The sequence below is a fragment of the Carcharodon carcharias genome, chromosome 14, assembly GCF_017639515.1.
Source record: "Carcharodon carcharias isolate sCarCar2 chromosome 14, sCarCar2.pri, whole genome shotgun sequence".
Taxonomy (NCBI): domain Eukaryota; kingdom Metazoa; phylum Chordata; class Chondrichthyes; order Lamniformes; family Lamnidae; genus Carcharodon; species Carcharodon carcharias.
In genome coordinates, this window is record NC_054480.1 from 16,966,262 (window position 1) to 16,976,711 (window position 10,450).

Here is a 10,450-nt window from a genome sequence, read left to right on the forward strand (position 1 = left end):
TAGTTCTTACTTAAGTTTCAGGTTTTGTAGCTACGTTTTAGCTGCTCCTTCACTGAGCCTAGTTTGAGTTGTGGCAGGCCCTTTGGAGTTAGACTGTGCAAAAACTCTGGAGAATATAGTCTGTTATCATCATCTTCATCTATAGAATCAGCACTGGTGTATTCTGTTAATTCGTCTGACAGCTTTTCTAAAACCTTTTCGTTCAATTCAAGTGAATTTTCATTTTTAGCACCAAGAAAAGCTTTTGAATAATAAGCTGTATCCAGTAATTGTCCCGACCGTTTTGCCACATTTAACCAATTCCGTCATCTCATCTGCCCCTCCCATGCCATCTCCATCGCATGCCATTCCTATCCCATTCTTTCCTGCCATCCCATGGCGCCCCCATCCTTCCTTTCTATTCCATTGCGTCACTCACGGAAACAATCTCTCTAGCCAGGGATAAGTCTATCGTTGGGCTCCCCTTACAGTCGCTGTTTTTTGTTCTCTACCAGCACCCCACTCCACCCCACCCCACCCCGCCACCAACCATTGGCATCACCACCCACTCCAGTCCTCCAAGTGCACCAGGCACTGCCCACGAAATAAACCTGCTCCTCTTTCCCTCTGCCCCTTCCTCCCCACATCTCTCTCTCTCTCTCTCCTCTTGTGTTTCTCTTCTCTCTCAGTCCAATCTCGCGTCTCTCTCTCTCTCCTCCCTTAAACACCCCCCTTAAACTGATCAATCAAAACATTACAGACAAAAACTATCATTATGCACTATATGTATACACTCCGCAACATTCCCCCTGCACCCCACCCCCCCAAAAAAAAAATCAAATGTACATGTCACTGAAATTGCTTAGTTTAAATGCTCTACTCCAGCTCGGAAGGTAAATGCGCCTCCTTCCCCCCTCTGCATGGCTATACTTTGCATGATGTAGCGCACCTTTTGGGAAAACCATACAATCGCTTTTATAAGATGTGGGCTTATGTGAACAGAAAGGCCAATGGATCAGGGACTGGCCCTTTGTTCTCTGGGTATCAGTCGAGACTGACACCGGCCCTGTTGGCGATCTAACCCAGAGGTTGGGGTTGCTATGGGAAGTGGAAACGGGTTGCTACACCAATGCAGCCTTGCGTTGTTGAGGCCGAGGCGAACTGTTTGAGCCATCAGCTCCAATCCCCCCCCCCCCCCCCCAATCAAGAACAGCCCTCGTTCCTGACGATCACGAAACAAATTTTAAAAAAGCTCGCTTATTTTCCCATCTCTGGGGTTGGTGACCTGCTGTGCATTCTGTCCCCAGGAATAAAGACCAACCAGACCTGAAGCTCTGGTGTAAGCCCTGGAGAGTTTCCTCAGCCACCATTGAAAAGCTGCGGGAGAGGCAGAGCGCGCCCAGTGAAGACAGCAACAGCGGGGTGAGCGCCAGCGTGCAGTGCAGGGCGCAGAATGGCACAGCCGAGCGGCAGAGCAGAGCCCCTCTGATAGAGGAGTCCTACATCACCAACGAACACTGTTACCAAAAGCCTCGTGCCTACTACCCAGCTGCCGAGCAGCGGCTTGTGGTGGAGACCAGGAACTCCACCTTGGACGAAGGGATTGGGCGGATGCGGGAGAACGGGGACGAGACGCTGGCGGAGAGGTTCGGGCGCAATATCGACGACGATTCAGGAAAGTCAGACCTCGATCTTCGCCGAGAGCAAGCCAGTCGCTGCAAGGTCAGTATTTTAACCGTGCGGCCGTCGTATCTGAAGGCCAGCACGGCCTCCGCCAGTGATCGGGTTTCCAGCGTCCGTGGTGTTTTTTGCCTTTATCTTAGGCAATAATTGTCACGTCGACTCGCGGAATGGATTTTGGAGCAGAGGGAGCCGGGAGCACAAGTTCAGAAGTCGCCGATGGCGGCAGAGCAAGTGGATAAATAAGGCAGTCGAGAAAGCGTATGGGACGCTTGACGTTCTAAATTAAGGGTGAGGCCACGGAGGGATTTGAAAACTAGGCTGAGATTGAGTGGGGCTAATGACCTACCAAGGAGTGGGTGCAGGCACGATGAGACAAACGGCCACTTTCGGTATGATTCTACCAACGGGGTTAGATGAAGTAGGGCAGGAGGAGGCTCATGTAGAATGTAAACACAGACATTGATCTGCTGGGCTGAGTGGCCTATTCCTGGGCTGTACGTTCTACCCAGGCGAGTGAAGGACTGCAGGAAGTCCAGTGAGGGGCCTGTGGAACTGCACATCACAATGAATCAGCAGCTTCAGAAAAGGGAGGAAGCATAATGCCTCCCTTTCTCTTTCAACCACCCCCCCCCCCCCGCAACCCCGGCCAAAGTAGCTCCATATCAGGGGTTCCCAAACTGTGGTAGTGACCACCCAGAGGGGTGGCAGGGCAAGCATTTGGGGTCGCGAGTTCCGAGGCTGTGGAGCGGAGACTCGGGTTTGACAGTTCTGGGATCGGCTGCAAGGCCCCTGTAAATGTGGGCAATTTTTTTGTGTGTGTGTGTCTGTGTTTGTGTGAACAGCTCTGAGGCCTGATCACTGCCACCAGCTGAGCCTGCAAAAGGGTAGGTATCCAAGTTCTCTTTTGTGCCTGCACCCCTGCCATTTGAACTCTTTCCCCAAACACCACCCCCCCCCCCCCCCACAACCAGTCAGCTTAACCGCCACTAACTACAACCCCCCCCCCCCCCCCCCCCCCCGCCGATTTCCACTCTGGGATTACACCAAGTGTGAAGCATTAAAATGGAGTCGCAGTGAGATGAAGTATGGGAAGTGCTGCTCCAGACAGTAGCTGGGACGTGTATCCATTCTCGTTCTGCCTTTATTTCCCTCCTCCAAGTCTGCAGATTCCCACTTTGGAACTTTTAACCGATTACTCTGCCCCCCGTCAGGTCCACGGCAGCGGCGGTGACATGTCTCCCGAGGCAGAGCAGGAGGAGGAAAGCTGTGATTTGAAGGAAGGCGAGGAAGAGGGCGCCAGTGACCCCCAGCTGCAGTGGCAGGACAACTTGCTGACGCATGTCGAGTCGTTACAGGATGAGGTCTGTCATCGGATGGACTTCATTGAGAAAGAGCTGGATGGTAAATGGCGGGATATGTCTGCCCTAAGGTTTCAGTTGGGGGTGGGGCTTCCTCACTGTAGCAGAGAGGCTCCCCCTTGTACATAAACATTGCAAATCAATGTTCCCATTGGTACAAGGTCTGGGGGCGGGGAACACACTGATTTAAGGTTTTGGGCAACAGATACAGGGGGGATGTAGGGAAGAACTTTTTTTATGCATTGAGTGGTAAGGACCTGGCCTCGCTGCTTGCAGGAGCGGTGGAAGCAGAGACGATGAATAATTCCAAAAGGAAGCTGGATGCATGCACACTTGAGGGAAGTAAACTTGCAGGGCTACAGGTTTAGAGCAGGGGAAAGGGACTAATTGGATTGCAAGGAGGCGGCATGGACTGGAAGGGCTGAATGGACTTTTGTGCCGTAATGACTCTGAAATAAGCAAGGAGGTAGGTGGGCGGGTGGAATTACAGTGAAAGCATTCACAAGGCCCTCTATTCCAATAGTGCCAGTTGGCATGAAACATACACAAATCTTTGTTGCCCATCTGTAATTGCCCTTGAACCAGCTTGCTAGGCCATTTCAGTGGGAAGTTAAGAGTCAACCACATTGTTGGGGATAAATTGATAAAGGTGATTTTTTTTTAAAAAAAGGGGGATCCTTGAGTTTATAAGTAGAGGCACAGAGTACAAAAGATAGGAAGCTTTCTTGTGACCAATTCTGTGTTTTGGATGGAAGGTGAAGGCATTGGAGGGATTGTACAGGAGAATGTAAAATGTCTGTGACAAAGGCAAACTATCCCCTTCCTTCCCCGTCTTTCTTGACCTGCCTGCAGCCTTTGACATGGGTGACCACACCATCCTTCTCCAACACCTTTTCACTGTCGTCCAGCTGGGTGGGACTGCACTCACCTGGATCCATTCTCATCTGTCTAGTTGTAATCAGAGAATCGCTTGCAATGGCTTCGCTTCCCAGTCCCGCGCCGTTACCTCTGGTGCACCCCCCCCCAATGATCTATCCTTGACCCCCCCCCCCGCCCCCTGACCTCCTGTTTCTCACCTACACGCTGCCCCTCAGCAATATCATCTGGAAACAGTCCGTTTCCACACCTGTTCTGATGACACCCACCTCTGCCTCACCACCACCTCTCATGGTCCCTCCACCATCTCTAAACGATCAGACTGCTTGTCCAGTATCCAGCACTGGATAAGCAGAAATTTCCAACAATTAAGTATTGGGAACACCAAAGCTGTTGCGAGCTTACAGCTGCCAAGGCCCTAAACTCTGGAATTCTCCCCTAAACCCCTCCACTTCTCTTTCCTCCTCGAAAGCATTCCTTAAAGCCTATCTCTTTGTCCAGGCTTTTGGTCATTTGCCCTAATATCTCCACAAATTTTGACACTGAGTTACGTATGAAGATTTGGAACATTTTGCTATGTCAGAGGCTCTAGACGAATGCAAGCTAATGATGGCGATGGTATTTGATGTCAGGGATGCCAGTGTTTTAGCTGTCTGGAGAGAGTAGAGCATCTGAGGTTGATTTCCTTGGAGCAGGGGAGGTTAAGGGGGAAGGTAGTTTGCACTTGTCACAGTCATTTAGAATCTTCTCTGCAACCTCTCCAATGCCTTCACCTTCCGTCTAAAACACAGAACTGGACACAACTTTCTGACTGAGGATTGTTTAAAAGTACTCTGTGCCTGAGGATAGTTTAAAAGTATTGGTCGAGTAGGTAGAGAGACAGGCTGGTAATCAGAGGCAATTGGTTAAAAAAAAAACAAAGCTAGGGGTGAGGGCTAGTAATTTATTTTTATCCAGGGAGTTAGTACCAACTGTAATGCGCTGCCTGCAAGGGTGTAACTTTCAAAAGTGAGTTAGATCTTGATTTAAAAGTAGACAGGGCTGTAAGGAAAGAAGGGGGGTTATGGATGGACTAATTGGGTAATACTTTCAGTGAGCCTGCACAAACACGATGGGCTGAATGGCCTCCTCCTTTGTTGTACAGCTCTGTGAAACACTCCAGCCAACCAATAACACCAGTCATCCTCTCTTAGATGTTGACCTATCAGCTGCTTCTCTTTCAATGCCAGATCCCCAGCCTTGTTTGTTTTGTTTTCACGCATGTTGTTAATGCACTGGGTGCAGGCGTGAGGACTGGCAACTTCAGGACAGAGCAGTTACAGCTAATTCTAAAGCTACTCGAGCATCTTGCCCATCAAGACAGGCTTTCCTGCCCAACACTCCCAAGATTAATTCAGTGAAAAGTTTTGTTGCAGATTGCTGTTTCTGGTTGGTGGGTGGGTGGTGTTGGTGTGGTGGGGGGGTGGGGGTAGAATACGTTAAGAAATTGAAAACTTTGTTGAAAGAGCTGAGGTTACAAGCTCAGCTCCTGGAGTGGGGTTTGACAAAAAGCTTTGAAATGTTGATGTTCAGAGGGACTTGTGTGTACTCATACAAAGAAGACAGAAAGTTAGCATGCAGATACAGCAAGCAATGAGGAAGGCAAATGGCATGTTGGCCTTTAGTGCAAGAGGATTGGAGTAGCAAAGTACATGAATCTTGCTACAGTTGCATAGGGCTGTGGTGCGAACACATCTGGAGTGGTGTGTGCAGTTTTGGTCTCCATATTAAGAAAGAATGTACTTACATTGGAGGCGGTACACTAGAGGTTCACTGAATTGGTCCCTGGGATGAGAGGGTTGTCCTATGATGAGAGGCTGAGAAAGTTGGATGTATGCTCTCTAGAGTTTAGAAGAATGAGAGGTGCTCTCATTGCAACAAGCAAGATTCTGAAGGGGCTTGACAGCAGATAGTGAGGCTGTCACCCCTGGCTGCGGAATGTAGAACATGGGGGCATAGTCTCAGGGTAAGAAGCTGATGATTAGGATTGAGAAAAGGAGAAATTTCTTTACTGTGGGTTGTGAATCTTTGGAATTCTCTACCCCATAGGTTTGTGGATGCTCCATGATGAGACAGATTTTGGGAAATGAGGGATATGGGAAGTGGATGGGAAAATGGAGTTGAAGCCAAAGATCAGCCATGATTGCATTGAATGGCAGGGCAGGCTTGATGGGCCATCTGGTTTATTCCTGCTCCTATTTTTCAAATTGAACCCACAACCTTCTGAGCTGGGTTGGGAGTGTGAGCAGCTGTGCCACATTGACACTTGTGCATCATAAACACTCGAACGCATCTGTTGGGCTGAATGGCCTCCTTCCATGCTGCAAATACTTTGCAATGCTTTATTAGTGAGCTTCCTTGTCTTTGGTTCTTAAGGTATCTCTTACTTCCTTGTATGCAGCTAATATTCAGAACATTTTCAGTGTTTTGAGCTGTAACCTCACATATTGTGGCCATTGATTCCAAGCAAATGATGACAGATTGTTAATTTCTGGGTAACTTTAACCATGCGGTGAAGATATCCCCACAGTCCTGCTAGGTAGCGATAATGAAGAAGCAGGCGGTATAGTTTAAGTCAGGGCGGTGTGTGTGTTTGTGAGGTACTGTTGAAGGAGCCTCTGTGGGACCATACAGGAAAATGTAGGAGAAAAGTTGTGAGTGGACACAAGGATTTGTCATAAGTTAATTCCGTTTTCTTCACTTTCTGTCTGGCTTCTAGTTCTGGAGAGTTGGCTGGACTACTCTGGTGAGCTGGAGCCTCCCGACCCACTGACCCGATTGCCCCAGCTCAAGCACCGGATGAAGCAGCTCCTTACAGACCTGGGCAAGGTGCAGCAGATTGTTTCCTGCTGTCCTGTATGAGACGCATCAAACACCCAAAGGACCTTTGACCGCAGGATGTTGAGACAAGGAGACGACCGCTCATTCTAACAGCAGAAATAGCGTGGATGAAATACCGGGTGAAGGTGACTGGGCCTCGTATGCTACTGCAATGAATCTGGACTCGAGTTTCTGTTCTTTCTTTCTTGATAACGTTTTTTTTGTCCGTTCTTGGGCCTTTTTGGGGAGCCTCTTGCTTGGCCTTAGGAGAGGAGGTCGCTCAGCCCTGACAGTGATCCTTCTCTGTTACAGTGGAGGGAAAGGACATGCCAAATTCTTCAACTGTCTACACATCTCCTGCTTGCTTTGGGTCGATTGGAACGCTGCAGTGTTTGAACATTTTAAGAGCACGAGTCACCATCCAGACATTTTAGAGGCAGAGAGAGAGAGAAAAAAAAACCCACAGCATTGCAAAGAATTATTAGCTTATTTAAAATTCCCACGTTGACTCATCTTTGTCTTGTTCCTTTTTTTGTTGAAGGGAAAGCATCGTAATTTTTTGTTCGACCAGTTCAGGGTGGGTTTCTGAGCGCAGACAGGAGAACTAACTGGGAGGATTTACTGAGCCAATGCCAGGGAACTAATGTGTGGAACGCTGGGACTGACTGACTGACTTACCTCAACACTTTGGATTTGTTGATGCAATCTGTAATTTGTTAATTCAGTCCTCAAAAGGGCACAGAATCTTAACTCCCTCAAGCAGTCTCTCCCATTTGCGTCGTTTCCTTCATGGCCTTGAGGACGAAGGTTGAGGGTGGATTTTAACACTGTAAATGAATGAGTTTTGAGTGAGTTAATGTCTCGTCTATGTGTCGGGGCGGGGGGGGGGGGGGGGGGGGGGGGGGGGGGTGGAGTCGCTGCTCAAGCTTGACGTCTACTTAATGCTGGTGAGGTTTCTTGTTGGCCCTCTCAGTCGCTGTGCCGAAACCAGACTGGTGTTTTCCTTTGGGGGGACAGTGTAAGATTGCCCCAGGAGTGACTCGGTTACAAGTGAGAGCAGAAAATGCTGCGAGTCAGTCAGCATCGAGGAGCCCGGAAACAGGAGGAGACCATTTGGCTCCTCGAGCCTGTTCCATGCCATTCAGTGTTGATCTGCCCATCTCAGTTCTGTAACCCTTAACACCCTTGTCTAGGAAACATCTATCAACAAAAAAGTGAAACACTGCAGATGCTGGAAATCTGAAATAAAAATTTTTTTTAAAATGCGGGAAATACTCAGGTCAGGTGACACCTGTGGAGAGAAACAATATTGTTGGATCTTTCAGTTCGATGACCTTTCATCAGAACTGAGCCTACCGAAAATCTTACCAATCCTCAGTTTTAATATATTCAGCCTGTAAGCAGAACAGAGGGTAAAGTTTCCTGGAACAGTGATGCACGTTAACGTGTCTTTCTGCTTTGTGGATGGTGACTGAACAACACTTGTCCGCATTTACGTTACTTTTCAATTCTTTCAGGTTTCCAGCATCTTAGTAAAGCGCCGCAGTCTGAACTGGCCTGATTGGCAGCTCCCGTGCCCAGGAAACTATTGCCAATGTGGGGGCACAGCAGGGCAGCCTACAGCATGGGGTACAGGACAGGAGGCTTAGCCCCCTCGGATAAAATAAGAATAACGTCTGCCCGTTCCTTCCCCCGCCCCCAGCAGTACCTCAGTGAGGAGAGCTGACCAGGAACAATACCTTCTGTGGGGAATAGAAGAGACTTCAATTAAGGTTTTCTCAACTTAGCTTTTCCTTAAGTTAGCACAACTGGGGAGAGGTCGGATGTTAAGTTTTCACCTGACCACCAGACTTCCCCTCTCCTCTAATCAAATCTAATTGGTCTTTTTAGAAACATGTTCGTTGCAGAGTTCCCGAAACTGAGCTTGTGTATACCCTGTGCCATTAACTTGCCCCGGTCAGTGTTTCCTTAGATCTGGGGGTTTCAAATTTTGTCTCCTCGATTTCAACAGAAAGCTTAAATATTCCCAAACTTCCATCTTAGCAGTGACTCTGCCATCTGAATGCTTTTTGGGCTGACTTCAATTTGGAGATAGGGAAGGGGGGAAAGCGTGTCTCTTTCCCTCTCTTGCCTGCTCTCTCCCCCCAACCCCCCCCACCCCAATCCCTCTCTGTCTCTCCCCTGCTCTGTCCCTCTCTCTCTCCCCCGCTCTGTCCCTCTCTCCCCAGCTCTGTCTCTCTCTCTCTCCCCTGCTCTATCTCCCTCTCTCTCTCCCCCCCGCTCTGTCTCCCTCTCTCTCTCTCCCCCCCCGCTCTGTCTCCCTTTCTCTCTCCCCTGCTCTGTCTCCCTCTCTCTCCCCTGCTCTGTCTCCCTCTCTCTCTCCCCAGCTCTGCCTCCCTCTCTCTCTCTCTCTCTCTCTCCCGTTCTGTCTCCCCCTCTCTCTCTCCCGCTTTGTCTCTCTCTCTCTCCCGCTCTGTCTCTCTCTCTCTCCCGCTCTGTCTGTCTCTCTCTATCTCCCGCTCTCTCTCTCTCCCGCTCTCTCTCTTTCTCTCTCTCTCCCGCTCTGTCTCTTTCTCTCTCTCTCCCGCTCTGTCTCTTTCTCTCTCTCCTGCTCTGTCTCTTTCTCTCTCTCCCGCTCTCTTTCTCTCTCTCCCGCTCTGTCTCTTTCTCTCTCTCCCGCTCTGTCTCTTTCTCTCTCTCCCACTCTGTCTCTTTCTCTCTCTCCCGCTCTGTCTCTTTCTCTCTCTCCCGCTCTCTCTTTCTCTCTCTCCCGCTCTGTCTCTTTCTCTCTCTCCCGCTTTGTCTCTTTCTCTCTCTCCCGCTCTGTCTCTTTCTCTCTCTCCCGCTCTGTCTCTTTCTCTCTCTCCCGCTCTGTCTCTTTCTCTCTCTCCCGCTCTGTCTCTTTCTCTCTCTCCCGCTCTGTCTCTTTCTCTCTCTCCCGCTCTGTCTCTTTCTCTCTCGCTCCCGCTCTGTCTCTTTCTCTCTCTCTCCCGCTCTGTCTCTTTCTCTCTCTCTCCCACTCTGTCTCTTTCTCTCTCTCTCCCGCTCTGTCTCTTTCTCTCTCTCTCTCCCGCTCTGTCTCTTTCTCTCTCTCTCTCTCCCACTCTGTCTCTTTCTCTCTCTCTCCCGCTCTGTCTCTTTCTCTCTCTCTCCCGCTCTGTCTGTCTCTCTCTCTCTCCCGCTCTGTCTGTCTCTCTCTCTCTCCCGCTCTGTCTGTCTCTCTCTCTCTCCCGCTCTGTCTGTCTCTCTCTCTCTCCCGCTCTGTCTGTCTCTCTCTCTCTCCCGCTCTGTCTGTCTCTCTCTCTCTCTCCCGCTCTGTCTGTCTCTCTCTCTCTCCCGCTCTGTCTCTCCCTCTCTCTCCCGCTCTGTCTCTCCCTCTCTCTCCCGCTCTGTCTGTCTCTCCCTCTCTCTCCCGCTCTGTCTCTCCCTCTCTCTCCCGCTCTGTCTCTCCCTCTCTCTCCCGCTCTGTCTCTCCCTCTCTCTCCCGCTCTGTCTCTCCCTCTCTCTCCCGCTCTGTCTCTCCCTCTCTCTCCCGCTCTGTCTCTCCCTCTCTCTCCCGCTCTGTCTCTCCCTCTCTCTCCCGCTCTGTCTCTCCCTCTCTCTCCCGCTCTGTCTCTCCCTCTCTCTCCCGCTCTGTCTCTCCCTCTCTCTCCCGCTCTGTCTCTCCCTCTCTCTCCCGCTCTGTCTCTCCCGCT

The 10,450-nt window shown here is 50.1% G+C and overlaps 1 protein-coding gene across 6 annotated transcripts in view; it reads left to right on the plus strand.

The window, feature by feature from the left end:
* The window catches only part of LOC121287397 (PHD finger protein 20-like), an 85,619-nt gene extending 77,990 nt beyond the window's left edge, over positions 1-7,629 (plus strand). For all 6 annotated transcript variants that reach the window (XM_041205236.1, XM_041205235.1, XM_041205238.1 and 3 more), the window contains 3 exons: positions 1,287-1,701; positions 2,874-3,063; positions 6,655-7,629. In XM_041205236.1, coding sequence (XP_041061170.1) covers positions 1,287-1,701; positions 2,874-3,063; positions 6,655-6,797 — 748 coding nt within the window. In that variant the 3' untranslated portion in view covers positions 6,798-7,629. The remainder of the gene's footprint in view (positions 1-1,286; positions 1,702-2,873; positions 3,064-6,654) is intronic.
* Positions 7,630-10,450: the final 2,821 nt, after the last annotated feature.